The 22,547-nt window shown below is 33.8% G+C and overlaps 2 protein-coding genes and 1 pseudogene across 2 annotated transcripts; 1 reads left to right on the forward strand and 2 right to left on the reverse strand.

The window, feature by feature from the left end:
- The first annotated feature begins 1,171 nt into the window (after window positions 1-1,171).
- Window positions 1,172-1,876, forward strand: LOC127082111 (secreted RxLR effector protein 161-like). The gene has a single exon (XM_051022338.1). It carries the CDS (start codon window positions 1,172-1,174, stop codon window positions 1,874-1,876), a length of 705 nt encoding a protein of 234 aa, XP_050878295.1.
- An 8,012-nt stretch (window positions 1,877-9,888) lies between these two features.
- LOC127086527 (probable WRKY transcription factor 69) lies at window positions 9,889-13,571 on the reverse strand. The gene is made up of 3 exons (XM_051027305.1): window positions 13,132-13,571; window positions 12,872-13,015; window positions 9,889-10,631 (listed from the first exon to the last, which is right to left on the reverse strand). Exons 1-3 carry the CDS (start codon window positions 13,275-13,277, stop codon window positions 10,097-10,099), a joined length of 825 nt encoding a protein of 274 aa, XP_050883262.1. The 5' UTR covers window positions 13,278-13,571; the 3' UTR covers window positions 9,889-10,096.
- A 1,065-nt stretch (window positions 13,572-14,636) lies between these two features.
- On the reverse strand, window positions 14,637-16,979 carry LOC127086528 (uncharacterized; annotated as a pseudogene).
- Between the last annotated feature and the right edge of the window lie 5,568 nt (window positions 16,980-22,547).

Consider the following 22,547-nt stretch of genomic DNA (forward strand, 5'->3'; position numbering starts at 1 on the left):
TGAAGAGTCATTTCATGTTACTTTTGATGAGTCTTACCGAAAAAGTATCAGGAAAGGTGTTTCTTTTCATAATGTAGATGTACCTTCACAAGATATTCTCAAGGAAACCAAATAAGGAATTGATCAGTCTAAAGCGGTGGAACATGAGAAAGAATAATATAATGATTGTGAAGAGGATAAGGTTGAAAGTTCAGCTGCAGTGGATGAACTACCTTTGGCTTGGAGAACATTCAAAGATCACCCTATCGAAAACGTACTTAGAGACATCATGAAAGGTGTGATAACACACTCCAAGATAAGTAATTTTTGTTATCACTTTGCGTTCGTTTCACAAGTTGAACCTAAAAAAATCTAAATATGCATTACTTGATGAGCATTGGCTTATAGCCATGCAAGATGAACTAATTTTTTTTAAAAAAGAAATGATGTTTGGGACCTTGTCCCTCATACCAAAAATCATCAAGTAATTGTCACTAGATGGGTCTTTAGAAACAAACTTGACAAAAACGGGGTGATAACTCCGAATAAAGTCCGACTAGTGGAAAAAGGTTATAACTAAGAGATGGACATTGACTATGAGGAGACATATGCTCTGGTTGCTCGCCTCGAGGCTATACACGTTCTACTAGCTTATGCTTGCTCCAAATATTTCAAGTTATTTCATATGGACGTGAAAAGTGTGTTCCTTAATGGCTATATTAATGAGGAAATGTATGTAGCTTAACCTCCCGATTTTTAAAATCACGAGTATCCTAATCATATTTATAAACTAAAGCGAGCTTTGTATTGTCTCAAACAAGCACCTAGGGCTTGGTATGAGCGACTTAGTAAGTTTTTAATCGATCAAGAATACTCTAGGGGAAAGGTAGATACTATACTTTTCATTAAGCGTCAAGGAAAGCATACTCTTATAGTTCAAGTTTTTGTCGATGATATCATTTTTAGATCCACTCACATGTAACTTGTCAATGAGTTTTCTAAGCTTATGCAGGGTGAGTTTGAGATGAGTCTTATGGGGGAGTCGAATTACTTCCTTGGGCTTCAAATCAAGCAACTCAATGAAGGGACATTTATGTGTCAAACCAAATATTGCAACGAACTGCTAAAGAGATTTGGTATGGAAGATGTAAAGTTGATTGACACTCCAATGCCTACAAATGGAAACTTGGAAATGAATGAAAATGGTAAGGATGTTGATGTGAAGAAGTATAAAGGTATGATTGGTTCTCTTATATATCTCACTGCATCTAGGCCAAATATTATGTTTAGTATGTGTATATGCGCTCGTTATCAATTGTCTCATAAGGAATCTCATTTAAAAGTTGTAAAACGCATTCTTATGTATCTTCATGGTACTTCTAAGTATGGGCTTTGGTATTCTAAGGAAAGAGATTTTTATTTGGTTGGTTATACCGATTACAATTTAGCCGGTTTTAAATCGGATAGGAAGAGTACTAGTGGAACTTGCCACATATTTTCAAATTCCTTAGTAAGTTGGCATAGCGAGAAACAGGTTTCCGTTACTTTGTCAATTGCCGAGGCGGAAAACGTAGCACCCGGTAGTTGTTGTGCTCAAATTTTATGGCTCAAACAACAACTACTCGATTTTGATATTAAACTACAACGTATTCTAATAATGTGCGACAACACCAGTGCTATTAATCTAATCAAAAATACGAAGCTACACTATCGTATTAAGCATATTGAGATCCGTCACCACTTCTTACATGACCATGTTGAGAAAGGAGACGTCGTATTTGAGCATGTTAATAGCAAAAATCAATTTGTGGATATCTTTACAAAAACTCTTGCGACTGAACCATTTTTCAACATTCAAAGGGAATTGAGGATACTAGATATCTCAAATCTTACCTAAACATGATTTGTTGCAGACACTTTATATACTTTTTCTCTAACTTTCCTTGGAAGTTCAATTACGTAAGAGTGCATCCGTCATCAATTCATCACCGATGTAATATTGTTTCATTTTCCTTTTTCCCTTTTGTAAGTAAGATTTTACTTTTGCATGTTGCTTATATTCTAAGTGATTGATATTCTTGATGTATGAAATAGTTCATGAATGTTCACTTCCAAAAATTTATACTGACGTATGTCAATTTAGTATGCTTATAGTGACTTTTTGTTATTCTTTTTTCATGCTTGAAATATGCTCTTGGTGTATTGGCTTGTTATCTATTGTTGCATGAAATATGATTGAACATGTTATAATGTTGGCAAAATCTTGTTGTGTGTCATTGTTATGATAACATCTTTGTTTTTGGTTGGAGTGGTGGTAAATCTATATATCGCCTTACTAGAGCACATACGTGTGCAGCATTTCAGAAGCACCAAAGGTATATGTCACGTAATCGTGTCGCTTTTGTAGAAACTCAAGAGTTTTTTTATTACATTGTATCCTTCACCTTTCATGTTTGTGTCATGTTATTTGGCATAAGTTATGACAACCATGTTATATTATTGCTTGATATGCTTTTATTTATGTTTAGACATTCTTTTTCAATATGTAAATCATTCTATGTGAGTGCTATCATATTGATGTTCTTATCTTTTACAATCGCCTCTATGTGTTATATTGGTTTATGCGTGATTTAAGATACTTCTCATATATTGCTTCATTTCTTTTTGATGTTATCAAATAGGGAGAAGCAAGATGAATTGGAATGCATATATTCAGGGGGGGCTTTCATTGAAAACACGAAACACATTGTCTCAAGTTTTTCCATCACCAAAAAGGGGGAGCATGTCAGTGCAGCTTTCCAATATATGTATTTTGCATAATGTCAAAACTAGGATACTCTAGCGTTATTGTATATTGGACGGTATCCTCTGATTCTCTATATGCATCTTAATATTAGGAAGCATAAAAGTATTTAGAAAATAGTTTTAAAAAGGTTTCATGCATAAAAAATGCATCAAAAACTATTTTTGGAAAAAAATGAACTATAGGTCGTCACATAGAAGTTTTTTTTGTGTCGACACATCCGTTGTACAAGTCGACTCATTTACTACATTATTAAAGTCTGTAGGCTCTGACAGATGTGCCACCTCCACAGGTCAACACATAGGCAACAATGACCTTGGGTTGCAACAAGTGCGTATTTGGGATTCGATAGAGTGAAAGCTTTGAAGAATAAGAGGTTTCTTGCAAAAAAGTAGCATGAGACGTTGAATCGAAGCGACGCTGTTAGTTACTTGATCAATATTTGATCAAGGGAAGAGAAAGTGGTATAATCAACATCAAACCTATGGTTTGTAGGGTTGGATTGTTACATCTCTCTTGTTTACATACATTTTCAAAGTAAGATATATTAAAATATCTTAATTCATATTTGAGTTGAGGGCAAACGTACCCATAGCGAGGTCGATTGGGGAATTTCCTAAACAAATCCTTGTGTACTCTGTCTCTCGTTTTATCTCGTTTTTATTTTCAATTTGAAAATTATCGATTTCATTGATCGTTTGATCGAATTGTTTGGATAATAATTTTTTATTACATTTTGAAAATGGTTTTGTTGAGTTGATCACAAACCTTTAGGTTATGATTGGATTTTGAGATAAAAAATATCACATAAAACTCCAAATAATATTGATTGCACACTAAGTGTTCGACAAATTGCTTCAATTGATTTTTTTTGTGAATTATCATTGGAAGTAGACTTTCCTTATTACTTTGCATTCAACTAGTCGTGATTAATTGTTGTTGATCAATTTGTGAATCATTATCATATCATTATCACTACTACGCATATCTGAGATTTTTGATAGCGGGTTCGATTAGACGATTTTTGATCCAGGATATTTTAAACTTGCTTCCGCATCATAATTTTTTTAAACCTACTCTTTGTCAAAGTTTTTAACTCGGGATCTATTCACCCCCTCTAGATCTAAGACTATCGTCTAACAACGCTATTGCCACCCATTTTTTAACCAACCAAAACTATCATACTTCGTCCCGCTCGATTCGAGTAGCTCTCAGATCAAAGAACAAATTAAGGTTCATCGATGGAACCATAATTTTCCCTTTTGACAATGATCGCAAATCCATGGCCTGTGACCGCTATAATACCATGGTGATGGCATGTAGGGGTGTACATGGGTTGGGTCAACCCATAAAATCCGATCAAATCCACCCAAAAAAATCGAAAAAAGTGGGTTGGGTCGGGTAATTGGGTGGATATGTGTTTGAAAACTAAAACACCCATTAAAAAATTCGGGTTTCGGGCAAATCCGGACCCAAACCCAAAAAACCCATTGACCCACTAATTAAAATTTTATTATTATATTTTTAATGATTTTGATGAATATTATCTTAGTTATTGCAATTTTAGTCTCTTAAGATTTACTATTTTAGTGAATCATGACTTTAACTAATTTTGAATGTTTCACTCTTTAATATTTTTGATGCTAATACAATTTTATGTCACACAACTTTAATTTATTGCTAGTATTTTATAATAATTTTATTAATTGATGATATCATTTATTATTTTATGATGCCAAAAGATAGTAAAAATAGGTTATCTAATTTTTTTTAAGAAGTTGAGTAATTTTTATGAAAAAAATATGATGATTCATCATTTTGTTATTTAATATTAATAAAAAGAAAAATCATTTGGGCAACCCACCACCCAACCCAATCCAACCGGAAAATTAGTGGGTTTGCCCAAACCGGTCCATTGGTGTAATGGGTGGTTATTTTATAACTAACCCAAACCGAAGTATCATATATGGATTGGGTATTGGGTTTGGCCAAACTCAACCCAAACTGGCCCACGTACACCCCTAATGGCATGGATAACCAATTTCGTTAGCCATAAGATAGCGAAAAACATCCCTTGGATGGAAATTTAAAGAAATTTAAAGATGTACATTTAAAGAAATTTAATAAACATGAATTCTACATAGAAATATTTCTGTTGAAGTGTAATCCAAAATTATTTTAAGTTTCATTTAGATTTAATTTGAGTTTCATTTAGTTGTTCTTGTGGTATAAATAATGAGCTCAAGTTTTAGTTCGTAACATAATTCATCTTGTAATTGTTTTCAGTTGAGAGTAAAAGTTCGTTAGAATTCTCTCTCTTTCATCATCTTTATCTTTATCATTCTTGTGCTTTAATAATTGGTATATAGAGCTCCGGTTCTGATTCAGGAATGAGAAACACGAGTGTACATAAGGCGTATGTGATTGATTCTGTTCATTGAATTCATAGTGGATTGAAGATCAGAATCGAAACAGAATCACATTTCTTAATTTTATGGGATTGGAAAACACGAGTGTTGGTGAGATCTGAGTAAATTTGCACAAGAATGAAGATGAACTACGAAAACTGTAGCTTGAACATAAAGCTTTTAGTATTTGATGGAAAGAATTAGAATTAGTGGATAATTTAGATGCGTGTGTTGTTTGGTGCTCAAGATGTTCTTGATCTCGTCAATGACGGTTACACGGCAGTTGCAGCAGATGCAACAGAAGCGCAGAGAAATGTGCATAGAAAAACGAGGAAGAAGGATTAAAAATTCGTTATTCTATATCCATCAGTGTGCAGATATAAATGTTTTTGAGAAGATCACTGGTTCAACAATAGTGAAGGCTGCGTGGGACACACTAGTACAGTGCTACGTAAGCAATATGAGAATATCAAGATGAAGAATATTAAGAGGGGACCTGATTACATCTCCGTAGTGAATTTGATCACAAATGAGATGGAATCTTGTGGAGAAACTCTCTCTGAACAAGTAATCATTGAAAAGGTAATGAGATCACTTACTTCTTAGTTTGATTACATTGTTGTAGTAATTGAACACTCTAAGAACCTCAACAACATAAGAATTAAAGGGTTGTAGAGTAGTCTAGAGGCACAAGAAGTACACCTGACTAAGAGAAACTCTGAAAGAGAGGTAGAGTAGGCTATGGAAGTGTCTTCTAGTAAGAAGAATCAAAATAAGTCTTGGTCAGAGGCCAATAAGAGGCATAATGGTGGTTATCAAAAGTCAGAAGCCTCAAACTCTGATGAGAAGAAACATCAAAAGGGCAAGGAGAAGTTTGACAAAAAGAAGGTTCAATGCTACTATTGTAAGAAGTTTGGCAACTTTGCTTCCGACTATTGGTCAAACAAGGAAAGGAAATCAGCATAAGCAAACATAGCCAGAGGAGATTCTGATGATGAACCTATGCTATTGTTGGCTTCTAAATCTGCTGGTGGATATTTGGTAGACTAGTGGTATATGGACACTGGCTTCTCAAATCACCTAATTTGAAACAAAAAATGGCTGATTGATTTTGACTATAGAAAGATGACAAATATCAGATGTGCTAATGATAAGTATCTTAATGCTGAAGGAATGGGAAATGTCAAAGTCAGAGTGAAGAATGGAAAATTTGTTCTATCAAGGATGTTTGGTATATTCATGGCATGAAAAGCAATATGACGAGTGTAGGTCAGCTAATTGAGAAAGGTTTCTCAATTACTATGAAGGACAGTCTCTTGAAGTTGTATGATTATGATCACAATTTGATTATGCAATATGAATAGGGAAGAAAAAGAACATTCAAAGTAAATGTGATAACAACTGAGACTAAATGCCTTAGTGCAGAAGGTGCTAAAGGTGATAATGAGCTGTGACCCAAGATATTGGGACATCTGAACTTCAAAAGCTTAGGGCATCTGAGTTCTAAGAAGCTAGTTCATGGCATTCTTAAGATTGTGAAGCCTGAAAAGTCATGTGAGATATGCATCAAAGGCAAGCAACCTAGATTTACATTTACATCAGAAGTGGCTCCAAGAGAAAAATATGATTTGGGACTAGTGCATTCTGATGTATGTGGACCATTTGAAGTACATTCACTTGGAGGAAACAAGTACTTTGTGTCATTTGTGGATGAGTTCATAAGAATGACATGGGTGTCACTCATCAAATTTAAGCATGATGTGTTTGCTGAGTTTCAGAAGTTCAAGGTGAAGGCTGAAAAATAGAGTGGTCAGAAGCTGAAAGTTCTCAGAACTGATGGTGGAGGTGAGTACAACTCATTAGAGTTCAAAAGGTTATGTAAAGAGAATGTAGTTGAACATGAGGTGAATGCTCCATATACTCCACAATTTAATGGTCTTGCTGAAAGAAGAAACATGACTTTGCTTAATATGACAAGAAGCATGCTGAAGGAGAAAAAGCTCCCTCACACCATGTGGGGAGAAACTGTTGCCATTGTAGCATATGTGCTCCATAGGTGTCCAACCAAGAAACTGAAGGAAATGGTTACTTTTGAGAAATGGACTGAAGATAAGAAAAGTGTGAATTTCAGAGTATTTGGTTCTGTTTGTTACAAACATATGTTTCAGGTGCTACTAGAAAGAGGTTGGATGATAGAAGCAAAGTAATGTTACTGAATGTGTACCATAATACAAGTGCTTATAAGCTCTATAATCCAATCACTAACAAGGTGGAAGTCAACAGAAATGTCATTGTGAAGGAAACAAAAACATGTGATTGGAACAAGTCTCAATCCAACTCTGGTTTAGTGTTAACACATGAGTTAACTCTTGAAGATATTTCAAACTCTAAAGGAGAATCTACCTCTGAAGGAGATTTTACATCTAAAGACGAGTCTGAAGAAGACTCTGAAGATGAGTCTGAAAAAGATTTTGTAGGTGAATCTGATTCTGATCCAGACTATTGTGATAATCATGCATCTGAAGGCGGTCATGCTTCTGAAGGTGGACCAACCTCTAAAGGTAGTCCAACATCTGAAAAATATTTTGAACAAGTTCAGAGGCCACAAAGAATCAGACAAATGTCAAGAAGATTTACAGAGTTTAGCATGTTGCAAGATACTGAGATAAACTCTGAATGGAAACTCATTCAGTGTGCCATGTTGGTAAACTCTGAACCAGTTATTACTGAAGAAACTCTTAAGAAGAAAGTGTGGCTGAAGGCCATGAAATAATAAATTGAGGCTATAAAAATATACAAGACTCAAGATTTGACTGAGGTTCTAAAGAATAAGAAAGCCATTAGCGTGAAATGGGTTTACAAGTTAAAATTGAAGCCAGATGGATCAATTGTAAAAAAAAAGCAAGGTTAGCAGCTATAGGATTTTTAACGAAATCTGGATTAGATTACTTTGAGGTGTTTGCACCTGTAGCTAAGCGTGAACAATCAGATTGGTGATTACTATATCTGCTAATAGAAATTGACCTCTAATGCATTTAGATGTGAAATATGCATTTCTGAATGGTCCTTTACAAGAGAAAGTTTATGTGTCACAACCTTCTGGGTTTGTGAAAAAGAATCAGGAAGGGATGATGTATAAGTTGTATAAAGCCTTGTATGGATTGAAACAAGCTTCTAGAGCTTGGAATCTAAAAATTAATTCATTTTTCAAGCTTCAAGGATTCAAAAAATGTGAGATGGAGTATGGTGTTTATGTTCAACATACATCTGATAGCAATATAATTCTGATATGTCTCTATGTTGATGACATATTGCTAACATGGAGTTGTCCTGATGTGATAGCCAAGTTCGAGAAGGTACTGATGATTGAGTTTGAGATGACTGATCTAGGAAATATGATATATTTTTTAGGGATGGAGATTTTGTACTCTGATAAAGGTATAATTTTGCATTAGCTGAAATATGAACTTGAGCTTCTGAAGAGATTTGAGCTAATAAATTACAAGTCTGCAACCCCACATGCCGAAACAAATCACAAGTTGGATTCTGATATTGAGGGTGATGGCGTAGATGCTATAATTTTTAAACAATTGGTGGGCTCATTAAGATATCTCTGTAACACAATCCTAACATCTGTTATGCAGTTGGAATAATGAGTAGTTTTATGAACAAATCAAAGTGGTCCATTACCAAGCTGCTGTTAGGATACTGAGGTCTATTAAGGGGACTCTGAGGTATGTAGTTTTGTTCTCTTCTAGTGTTATTTCTGATTCAGAGCTGATATGCTATTCAAATTTTGATTGGCGTGGAGACAAAGTTGATAGAACGAATACTTCTGGACATTTCTTCAAGTATCTAGGAGGTCTCATTTCTTGGTGCACGAAGAAGCAATCAGTGGTTTGATTGTCAACCTATGAAGTTAAGTATATTGCAGGTGCTTTGTCTGCGTGTCAAGCTGTTTGGATTATGAACTTATTATAGGATATGAAGATCAAGGTGATCAAACCTGTGAGGTTGATAATTGACAACAAGTCAGCTATAAGCCTTGCCAAGAATCCAGTGCTACATGAAATGAGCAAACACATTGACACAAAGTTCTATTTTCTGCGTAATCAGATTCAAAATGTAGTGTTTGAAATTGTTCACTGTAGCACTCAGAAACAACTTCAAAATATGTTGACTGAAGCTATTAAGATTGAACACTTTATTAATTTAAGAGATAAAATTGATGTTGTTGATTTTAGTTTCGAATGTGGATTAATGGATGATTTTGAAGTGTAATTTAAATTTATTTTAAATTATATTTATATTTAATTTGAGTTTCATTTAATTGGTCTTATAATACAAATACTAAACTTAAATTTCAATTTATAACAAAATTCATGTTATAATCGTTTTCAGTTGAGAGTAAAGATTAATTAGAATTATCTCTCTCATAATCTTATTCTTCATTATTCTTATGCACCACAATTTCCAGAATTTCCATAGATAATTTAATTAATAACGTGCCTGAATTTCAATTGTAATTTTTTTTCTTCAATTCATAAATTTTACCAACTTGCAACTAAATTGAAATCTATGGTCGGATCCTTGTTTGTTGCTAGAGAGAATCTCATAACAGTAATGGTAGACTTTCACTTAATGCAATGCATGTGACGGATTCAAATCTATTAATGTACAAAACAAGACACCATTGGATTGATCAATAATTCAGAAGTGTAGTCTGCTAATAATAATAATTTATTCAAATTTACAACTACAAAGCAAAATTATTATATCCATTATCTGTAAAATAAGCTTATTTAATTTTTTTTTTATAATACCGCACGATTTCCAGGCCGTGAATATTATAAATGATAAATTTATAATCACAAAGCAAAGCTAGAAAAAAAAAAGTCCAGCAACATTATCCTGTGATGCCGCTACACTGAATCGCGCTCGGAATATTCCTCTTCCGGAAAACCGTTGAACACTCCGGCAACTCCCCGAGATCAGCAAACAGCGATTCATCCTCTTCTCTCATCGTCAGCGTTATATCCTCCACTCCTCCGCAGATCGGACTTACAAGAACTCCGGTAGATGCAACGTCGTCGAACCAGCCAAACACGGCATGGTGGTGGTGGTGGTGGCTGAGCAGAACAGTCGAGTCACCGGAGAGGTCAAAGTCAGGATGAGTGGCGAAAACCGTTAGATCCTCTTGCTGTGGAGTGGCGGCGGGAGAGGCAGTGTTGCATTCACCGGAAGAATCGCCGGGAGATGGAGATGGAGATTCGACGGTGACGGTTACGGCGGTGGAAGAGGAAGAATGAGATTTGGGAAGAGGGAGAGAGTGGTTGTGGTCATGGGCGTAGGTTACGAGAAGCTTTGTGGGGTCCACGCGGCTTCTCTCAACTTGTTTCCTAGCGGGACACCCTTTTGAACTGCTACATCGGTAATATCCCCTGCATTTTCAGATTCAAATAAATAAATTAATTAAAAACCGGATTAGGAAGAAAAATGCATTATTAAGAGAAAGATTAGGATTAGAAAATGTTTAAAAAATATGAGTGAGGTTGATTGGGATGATAATACAAAACAAGAAAGAAAATGATGCTTTTAGGATTATGCCACCACATCTTTATCGCGTGTTTCTCAATCTCAATTATTTATTGATATATTCTACATTTTTGTTTTTAGCTTCGTTTCAATCATTCTTCAAGGGCAAAATAGTAATAATAATAATAAAAAGAAGACTTTTACGAAAATTTAAAATTATAAATATTTTATTATATCTTGTATCTTATAATGAAGATATTTGTTGAGATATTTTTGAAGAATGATATAATAAATAGATTAAATAATTAATTGATTTAAATTTAACGTCTAACTTCAAGATTTAATCCTTGAAAACAATTTTTATTTATTATGTATTTATAAAAATTATTTTTTCATAGGTGAAGTTGGTGTCACAATCCAAATTAGACGACAATATTATAATATCAAATAATTGGATGAATATACTAAATTATAAGATGAAGGATATATAAATTCATATTATTAAATAAAAAAAGTTGGCAATATAAAATTTAAGCATTATTCACATTTGATACTTAATATGAGCTTTTGCATATTATTTTCAGAAGCCCTTCTTATACACATTTTATGCTAAATATTAGTAGAAACAATAAAAGAGAAATACATTTCCAATGTATTCGTAACAATTCTTTCATCCCACCTCCTATAAAAAGTATCTAATTTATATTTTATATATATTTTAAACTAATTATTATTTTACAATATTAGTATTAATATAATAATAATAATTATTTTTTTACTATTATATTTTTATTTATACATTTTTTATTATAATAATTCTATTAAATAAGGATTTTCTAATAAGTAATATTAGTTTTATTGATAAAATTAATATATTTAATTATTTTTTTTAAAATTTTAAAAATCACGCATTACTAAAATAAAAATTTATTTATAAGACGGAAGAAGTATGAGTTAAGCAAAGACAAACAATATAACATCATTTTATTCAAAATTAATACTCTTTTATTAATGAATTAGTTCTATTATTAAAATTTAATAGTCTCGGGATAATATTTTTTTTAATATTAATATTTTTTTATTTTCATTTTACATTTATTAATTTTTAATTTTATTTAACTACTTTACATTAATTATATTTAATAATAATATTATATTAAAAAAATACTAATTATATTATCAAAATTAATATATTGAATATTTTTTAAAGAATCGTATATATAACTCAAACAAAATACTTGTAGTAACTATGATTTTTTTTACGAATGGTAGTAACCATGTTTCACCCTAACTTTTCTTTTCAGATTTGGACACACATATTGATAAATAGAATTTAAAATATATAGATTCTTCTACCTTTAATTTTTTAATATATGTGAAAAAATTTAAAAGTGTATAAATACGAAAGCAGTTTTTTTTTATTCGCAAACTTATCTGCATTGGTAAATGCAAATGTTGCATGAAAAACATAAATGCACAATCTCATAGGTATGCAAAATAAATTTGTTTACTATCTACGTGAAGCTCATAAAATTAGTATATATAAAAATCCTATAATTGGGAATTTAAATTTATTACAGATGTAACTTCACTACTTTATTAATCCTTGAAATGTGCATCAGATATTATAAAATTAAAAAAAAAAAGTTTCCTTTCTAATAAAAATAAAATAAAATCAAACTTAGAAAACGACGGCTTCCGGTTCGAGATTACTATATTCTCTTAATTCTTAATTAATCAGTCCCATAATCAATGGTGTGTGACTCCAACGCGTTTCAGAGCCCGCGTGAGGAATCACAATAACCAAAGTTTCTAACTACTACCACCAACAATCCATTATCCATAATCCATAATGCGCATTTTAGCACAGCCGCCCTCGACAGACTTTTCTACGCTTAGAGGTGGCGACAATCACTATCCTTCACACTATTCCGCCATGCACTTCCAATTCAAGCAAACAATTAATCTCACTCGGTTAATCAACTTCTAAATTTACTTAATATTCCCAATCCTTATTTAGCATTCTTCATCTCAATTAAGTTTCCATCTAGATATACCTTAAATTTAAGCTGTCATAAAACTTAATTATCTAGCTCTAAAATAACAATTATGAAAATCAATTAATTAAGATGAACTAATATGGTACCTGGGATAAGGGGAGCCTTTGATGGGCTTTTGACCGTACTTTCTCCAGGCCCATGAATCTGACGGTGGACACGTCTCTCCTTTGCTCTTAGATCCTTCCACGTCAGCAATCGGTATAGTCACCACCCTCTTCTTCATCTCCCTCCTGCGTATAATATCATGAACACAAAACTCTTCAAAGGTTAACTACTTTAACTTCCCAATTCACAAACCCAAAAATAAAATAAAATCCATGAAAATAGAGAAATTCAAAAATGAAACCTTTTCTTAGGCGACGGTTCTTCAATTTTTGCGTCTTCACAAGAAGGAGAAGCAGGCTCAGTTTCCGAGATGGGCTCGGGCTCGGGCTCAGGCTCATCAGGGTCACTAACATACAATGGTTTAGTGTTGAATCTGCGTTTGTACATGATTGTTTTTTTTTGTTGAGTTGTTACTTAGTGTAGGAAATGGTGATAAAAAGATTTGGCTCGCCGGAAAGTGAAGAGAAGGGTGATCGGAGAAATGGTGGTGGTGGTGAGGGAATTATAAGAGGGTGAGATTGAGAGAGAAGAGTGGATTGGGATTGGTGTTTAATATGAGCCGCCATGGTGACAGATTGTCAATGTAACTAGTTTATTGTGGACGTGCGAGCAAATTCATCAATTAATAAACACTATATTAATGTAAGGTTTTTATTTGATATGGTAAGGTTCATGATAAAACATAACATTCGATTCATTCATTGGTTGTTATGTTATGAGTCTATTGACTATTGAGTCCTTGCTACTAAAATAGTATAATGTGTATTATTAGGGTTAGTATAGAAATATATATGCGATGTGCTGCATTATGGTCTTATTTTCAAATTGTGTGAAAAGACAATACACAATTGGAATGGTGTGTATAACGATACAAACAAGTGTTTTTTCTTCTTTGCAATGTGGAATTAGTATTAACTTTATTGGAATATATATATATATATATATATATATATATATATATATATATATATATATATATATATATATATATATATATATATATATATATATATATGCTTATTTATAAAAAAATTTAAATGAAAAATTGGGATACATATGCAGATGGACGTGGTGTTAAAGTTTTATCCCAAGATACTATGCAACAAATTGTTTTTCCTCAATAAAACTATTAACCAGGTAGCTCTATGCAGAAAATCTTTCTATATTTGCGTATCAAGATGTACAAATAATGGAAACGAAGCATTCCAAACGCAGAAGCATATTTATTTTTGCTATTAATAGAAAGAAGCACATTTAAATAGCTTAAAGAACTACGTTACATGTCTTTTCACGGTCTATCTATTAGAGGTACTTATTCTGTACTAGAACTAAAAGTAAAAATCGAATAAATACACAATTTTAATATGGTAAAGTAAATTTTTGATAGGGAGGAATAGTGGTGGAGCTACAAAATTAATATTTTAACTAAGGTATTCAAACTCGAGATCCTATGCAAGATCGGATTGGGGCAATTAGATCGTAAATTGGGGGATCGTAGCACGGATTGTAAGATCCTGCCAAATTTAAAAATTCATATATATTTTGCATATAGATTAATAATATGCATACGACACTACATAATATTAAAATAAAATTTAAATAACACTAAAATTACTTTTAAAAACTGAAATTTTATAGGATAATATTCATTAAAACTAATTCAAGACAATTCCAAAACACCACAATATTCAAAACAGTAGCAAATAATAATTGAAAACTTATAAGAAAAACTTAATGAAAATTCACTCAATTTCCAAACAATTCATGTTGGAGTTGGTCATAATCATTCAATGGATCATTGTTGTCTTCATTATCTCCTTCATCTTCATTTTCATCTTCAAAGTCATCATCAAATTCATTTTCATCTATCCCTCCATCATGTTCATCTTCCAAATCATGAACAAAAATATCATCCTCTTGAATTTGTTCTTGATTCATTTGAATAAAGTCTTCATCCGAAATTTCAATGTCGCCATCTTCATCCATAAGCCAGTCATCATCAGATCCAAGGTCATCAAACTCTATCTCAAATGTTCTTCTCCCTTTCTTTTTTTGGACAATCTTGAATTAGCCATGACAAATACAACATCATTCATCATTTTTTGTTTCAAGCGGTTCCTTCTTTTTGTATGGACCTTAATTACAGTAAATGAAAAAAAATTAACATAAGCAAGATGAAAGCCTTATACAATTAATTATAAATTCTTAAAGTCTTACCATCTCAAAAGCACTCCAGTTTCGCTCACAACCCGATGAACTGCATGTCAAGCTGAGTATGCGAATAGCAAATCTTTGCAGTTCTGGACACTCAAACCCAACTGAGTCTCACCAATCTGCCGGAGTAGATTTTTCAAGTGTTACTTTGGCCAATTTTGTGCCAAAATACCCTAATTGTTTCTTAAAGTCATGCATTTGGACTTCAATCTTAGCCTATTCTTCAGGATCATCCACCATTTTAGTTAAGCAGTCCATTAAACCTTTTCTAACCTCAATATCAGCTTTGAATCTAGAGCCGTAATGCATCTGTGGGTTGAGATAATAGGCTGCAGCATGTAGTGGTCTATGTAGCATTTTGTCCCATCTATCATCAATGATATTCCAAATAGACTTGTAACTACAAATTATAATACTTTGAGTTATTTTTAACATTTGATATCAAGTACAGAATCAAATACTTGAATAAAATTAAATAAAACAAAGATACCTTTTTTTACACCATTAAAATTCTTTTGAATTTCCTCCTTTGCGTGGTCCATTGCGTCATAGATTAATCCCATGGCTGGTTTTTGATCTAAATAAACTAAGCGAAGCACTTTAATGAGAGGTGTAACACCCCTCAAACAAACAACAATATTCTTCAATTTTTTTTGGTCCAAAACCACATCTTCAATGGCTTTTCCATCTCTTAACTTTGCACATTTGCTCAACTTCCTTGTTCTCATACAAGCACCCTAAAGTAAGGTAAGACGTGGCAAATCGAGTAGCGCCTGGCCTCACCAAATATTTGTTTTTTGTGTGATGATGCAAAATAGAAATGAGAGAAGTTCTTGAACCGATATCTTCATGAACCGATATCTTCTTCTCCAAATCTTCAAGCATCAAATCAAGACAGTGTGCGGCACAAGGTGTCCAATATAATTTGTTCCTCTTTCGCATCAATATCTCACTGGAAGCCTTGTAGTTTGCCGCATTATCTGTCACGACCTGAACGACATTATCTTCTCCAACCTCTTCAACAACAACATCAATCATTTCAAAGATTTTGTCTGTTGTTTTACATATGTTGGATGCATCAACAGACTTCAAAATACAGTACCCTTTGGACTATTAACCAAAAAATTCAAAATTGTCGTCCTCTTCCGATCAGTCCATCCGTAGGTCATTATGGTGCATCTAATATTCCTCCATTCCTTTCTATGTTCTTCCAAAGCTTCATGTGTCAACTTAATTTCTTGATTTAACAACTTAATTCTCAAGTCATGATAAGATGGTGGTTTGAATCCATTACCATGTATTGAAATCATATCACACATGATAGTGAACTCCTCAGTCCTTGCTACATTGAATGGTATGTCATTATTGTAAAAAAACCTTGCAATTGCTTGACATGCATCATCTCTTAAACCCTTCTTTAGAACTGCATTGATGCTAGGTTGTGAGCTGAAACACCTTTTCTTAAATATGTTTCCAGAGTTGTTACTGCTCATTCTTTTCGAGCACGCCTTTGACATCTCTTCCTCCACCATTGCCTCTATTTTTTAATCAAATTTTCTTGCAATCTTGAACAAACTTGCAGTATTTCTCTCTTGATTTCATCTAGGACAACCTTACATGCTTCAACATCTTTTTGAGTTCCAGCCAAGTGATGCTTTAGCCTATAGACTCCTCCAGTTACCTTTTTTTTTGACAATACTTGCATTGGATTTTTCTTGGATTATCAGGATCAACAATGCCATGTTTCCATGCCATATCAGTTCGGTTACCAGGAGAATTTTTTGGTAGTTTTTTCTGGCGTGGTGGTGGTGCAATTGCAGGGGGAGCAATGAAAGCACCAACAACTAAAGTTCCAACAGCAGAACTTGAAGCCATGGGAGAAAGGTTGAATTTTTTTTAATAGAGAATGAAAGGTTATTTTAGCCGTGAAAGAGAAGATAGAGAATGAAATATTGAGTGAGACAACGACTTTATTTAACGGGAGAGAGGTGAAAGAGTTTAACGTGAATAAATTGGAATGAATAAATGTATTTTGGGGAGCTACCCTAATCATAATATATTTTGGGAAGTTGAATAAATTCATAATTATTTGATGGCTGAGTATTAATTACTCCTAATTATTATCATTTTTCCTAGTTATTAGGCTGGAAAGAATCGTTTCAGTTTTTTTTTTTAGGTTTTTTCTGAACCAGGTCGCGGACCCGACCCGCGAACTCGAATTCATAGGGGCTTTAAACAAAAACGGAATTTTTCAACAGAAACGACGATTCTACCGTTTTCACGTGATATCACGGCGATTCTGGCCGTGCCTACCAAAAAACGATTCTGATAATCCTCTGGCACAATGGGTAGTTGCAAGATCGTAAAATCGTACGATCCTACGAGTAGGATCACGTTTTTGACTACCATGATTTCAACGTCTAAGTCAATGAATGAGTGAGAAAATAGTTTGAGTGTGTAAACAAAAGAATAATTAAAATGACACATGTTAAGCTTTATATAGTGTATCCGATTAATATCATATTTCCTTCGTAAAAAATAATATCAAATTTCTCCTATTCACTTATCTTTATCAAAAAATTTGTTTAAGCAAAGATTGGAGAGAGGATGATGAAAATCAAATATCGTAATTGTCGTGGTATACTTTCGATTAAAACTCTGCTGATGATGTAAGACATTGTTTCAAATCCTAAACACTAGAGAGATAAGGAGTCAGTCCCTAGTTAACCACTTTGAGCCTAGAAGTAGGTATTTCTTTTGGATCTACAAATTCTTAGGCTTAACCCGGGGCATGGTAGTGTTCAGTTAATCTGACCCCGCATTCGAATTGTGAGAGAATACATCCCATAAGAGAGGGGATCAATCACATGTCATTCTTCGCACACGTCCTAAAGTGTCAAAGGAACCATGCAAAATCCAAAGTTATGTCGGTTGTTCTTCAATGAACAATTACATGGTAGTCACATTCTTTCAGAAAAAAGAGAAGAAAAAGAAAGCTTGTTAAGTTGAACAACCAAATAGACGACTCAGGAAAATATCAGGCCAATCACGATGGACTTAAAGCTTCAAAAAATGGTCTAGGAAAAATTAGGGATCAAAAGAAAAAAAAATCAATCGATAGAGGTCATCAAATTCTCAAACAAAGCAAAACAAGATTCAGTGACCACCATGTCAAGAATCCAAAGGTCACTAACATCCTTGACAAAATCAAAATAAGGTGACTGTCTTTTCAAGAAAATCCTATATCATCATCTTGACTCTTACACCGTCAAACTCTCTTGCAGAAAAATGCAGATGTTGTATTAACTGAACCTAGGACTGGAGATCATCACGAAGAAGGGATGGGTACAGACACTTTTGAGCCTTATATCCTTTATTTCAATAGCCGTGAACCAGACCACGGTACAATCCTCAAATGACCTAATTGAGACAAGGTTTATTCTGAAAGCATACTATAACAAGGTTGCATAAACTAACTCCTAGAGATTTGCTAATCATTTGTATCGGTATCATCTTCTCGCTGTATCTTTCACACTTTGAATAGCTAAGTAAACACTACATTTGGACTAGTGGTCCACTCATTACACACTATCACATCATTCCAATAAATGATTTTTTTGAAAACTTGCACGAGCATTGCTTTAAAATTACCATTTTTGAATAAATAATTTTAATTATAAGGCAATACTTGACATCAGGGAAATTACAACAAGGAGAAATTAGAGAGGAACTTGATCATTTGTTGGTGCTAACCCAAATCAAGAACACTTCATAACCCTATAGATCAAGGGCATGTCATCCAGTGATTATGATGACCAAAAATCAGTCAGTCTAAAACACTCTCCAAACATCAGTTGATCAGGGGAAAAAACATTTCACGAATCGGTTGATCAGGGGTGAACCATCTAAGGACTCTATCAACCAGAGGCATATCACCTAGAGGTTCTATCGACTAAGGGAAATTCCCTCTAAAGCTCAGTCAATATAAGTTAAGTCGCTTCCACGCTCATACCGGGGCAAACTACCTTAAGGGCACATCAAAGCCAACCACTCAAAGAGTCGGTTAATTAATGACAAATCTTTTCATGACTCGAAATTCTAGGGCAACCATCTCCAAGAAAAGTTATGGTATAATTGCTTTCAAACTCCTTTAGAGGAAAACATCTACAAAGATCCAACAAACTAGGGAAAAATAAGCTACAGAGGGGCAAGCCCTTTCCATGCTTTTAAGTTGTTCAAGCAAACTCTACAGTACGCCAGTAACCAGTGAGTTCAAGGTGAGTGTCGTGGAATCATGTTAACACTCCATAAAGTAACCCTTTTCCTTTTAAAAAAGAAGCTTGGCTACAAAAAGACATTCCATCCAATACCCACACAAGGGCATCTTTGGAAACCAACAAGTCATTGTATAAATCATTCTCATGCATTAATCATGTCGCTTCGCTCTAGCATCAAGCTATGTATCGCTACGTAAAAAATACAGAGTCACCATCGGATTTTATATTCCATAGGAAAGGGAAAATGTCGAGAAAACCCCAAAAGAATGGTCATCGCAACCACAGACAGGGTCAGAAGTCGGTTTTGCAAGGGGAAGGTATTAGCATCCTTCACATCTATCGTACTCGATGGGAACCATCTAGGATGTCTACGCTTGAATGAGTGTTGTTATCTTAATGCTTACTTGCTAACAGTTTACGGAGTGAAAATGGATTTTTTTATTAGTGTGCTCGCCAAGGATTTAGGCCCTCGTGCCTACGTATGCTCACTTGTTAAAGTGAGAAATCAAAGCCTCATAGTTCATGGTAAAAAATATTTGTTTATTTTGTTGTTTTTATACCTTGAAAAAGGGTTTTTGGGGATATGCCCTGAGGCTCAAACTAAAGGTTTGATGAGTTGATATTGATTTTAGGTTATGAAAAAATAGTGTTCTTGACTTCAGATTACACTAAAGACTATGGGTAAAGGTGAATATTTCAAACTACCAAGCCAATCGTCTTGTGTTCAAAATACTCAGAATGAGGATAGGAAAGCTCCATTCTCATTCGTTCTCTACCATGTAAGGCTCGTGGCATACAATCCTAATCGCATTTTATGGTGTTTTGAATGTGATTTGAGAAAAGACCACTTGGCGTTGGGTCAAGGGTTTGTTTATTGTTAAGAAATGGTAACGATCCTAAATCCTAAGGTTAGCTAACAAGCAACAACAAGACAAAGGAAAGCGAGTAAAAAGTACACCACGGTGGGAAGAGGGATAGATGAAAAATACAGGGGATTTATGCGAGAAATAAAGGGTTTCGTTGTAAGGTAGCCCAAGAGAAAGCCTTTTGTGTGTATTGTGTCCTAAGCTAACAAGCGAATAATGGAATTACAAAGCATGTATCCCTAAGGTAGTGCCATGAATGCTCTCTTGTAAGGAAAGATTACAAGTCCATAATGCTCCAAATTACATAGGTCAATCACATTGGTCCAAGGTCCAAGACAGGGTACAAATAAGTCCTCTAAGTCTCAAAGCTTAGGTCATTCACAAAGGTCTATATGGTCCATAATATTCCATGTCTAATTCTAAGGTCAAACACTAAGTCCATAGTCCAATAGTCCTCCAATTAAGTTTTTATAGTCTTTTCCATTTTTATCATGTTTTTGTTCATTTTAGGTTAGATAGCAAAATAAAACAACAATGGTGAAGAATGGTACTGATGATGAATGAGAATTATAATACACAAAGTAAAGAAATAAATTGCAAGAATTTAAATGTTAGAAGTTAGCATTGCATAATGCAAATGTTAGAAGTTAGATGTTAGAAGTCAATTTGCAAATAAAAGAACGATTGCTTGAGATTATCAATCCACAAATCAAAGAACTCAAAATATGACGCATTAAGGGACAACCTATCAATGATTCAAAGTATCGAAAATGATCTAATGATCATTTAGCAACATTTTTGAATCAAAGAAGATTAAATCAACTGAAACGTCCGTCTATCAATGATTTGAAGTATGGAAGATCTATCAATTAAGCCATCAAAATAAAATGAAAAGAAATACAAGTTAATTGTTATATGTTAATAGTCAACGATCAATCAAGCTTGCAAGAATAAAAAGGAATACAAATTAAATCACAAAAATAATTATCCACAAAAATAAATTGAAAACAAAATAAAAATGATATTAAAATTCATGAAATGTAATGGAGGAGAAAAATATTAAAAGTTCATAAGGAAATAAAATAATTTGCTAAAAGAAATTAGCACACAGAATAAATTTAAATAATATATATATAAACAACAAGGGGAAGGGGGTACACTACTTAAAGTAGTGGTGGTGAATAGAATTGGGAGCTAAGGCCCAATCCAAGGCCCAATGGCCTTGGTCCTCACAGACTGGGTGTGTGTGGGGGGAGGGGAGGGGGGGGGGGGTACAAAAGACTACAGGCGGTGTAATCAGTTATATTAGATGGGCCTGAAGCCCAATCAGTCTCACAAATGAGACCAAGAGGAAACCATCCTTGAAGGTAGAGAAAAACAAGAAGGGGGGGGTGAATTATTTTCACATATAATACAAACTTTTGCAAACACCATGCACATGAAAACCAGAGCGAATAACACAATAATTTATCCTGTTTCGCTTGAAATTCAAAGCTACTCCGGTCCACCCGACCAAGGTGATTTCGCCTTCAATAAGGACTTAATCTAATAATCTAGAAAGATTACAACAAACATCTAGGAGTACAATAAACTCTTAGCCCTCTAAAGTCTACAGACTTCATAAGTTACTTGAGGAAATATTCAACAACTATTTGAGAATTACAAGAAAGTGTTTAATGCTTCTAGGTAATCAATTTCAACACAGTAAGAACATAAATAATTCACACTAAGAGCAACAACTCGTGTGAAAAGATTTTAACAAGAATTAACGAAATATTGAATTTGAGTTTGCAATATTCTTGTGTGCTTGCTTCGTGTATTTGTATGATGATGATTTGGCCTTTATATAGTGCTTAGAATATGATGTCGTTGGCTGAAGCATTGATGTGGTATCTTGCCAATGATGGGACTTAATTGACATTAAGTTTGTTTTCCTTTCCATAGCAATTTGGGAGAGAATTTATTCTTTTCCAAATAAAGATTCATACCAAATATGGAATACTTCGTTACTAAGTCTTGAGGTTGATCTGTTAGGCGTGAATCAGAATGCGTGGAATCTAGATCTTCTTGTACAACATGTATTCTTCAGATAGTTGTTAGAAGTGGTTTTCTTCAAAAGTTCTTGATTAGTCTTCAGTTGGACCTTCTTCATATGTACGAATCAGCAGAGTAACTTGTGAGCAAATTCTTTACTTTGAATAAATTTTGAATGATAGCAAATTGTGTGATCATCATCCAAGTGTTGGCTGTGCATTATTTTACATGACTCGTTTGTGTTTTTATCCCATACTATTGTTTCA

This window comes from Lathyrus oleraceus, chromosome 5 (genome assembly GCF_024323335.1).
Source record: "Lathyrus oleraceus cultivar Zhongwan6 chromosome 5, CAAS_Psat_ZW6_1.0, whole genome shotgun sequence".
NCBI classification, from domain to species: domain Eukaryota; kingdom Viridiplantae; phylum Streptophyta; class Magnoliopsida; order Fabales; family Fabaceae; genus Lathyrus; species Lathyrus oleraceus.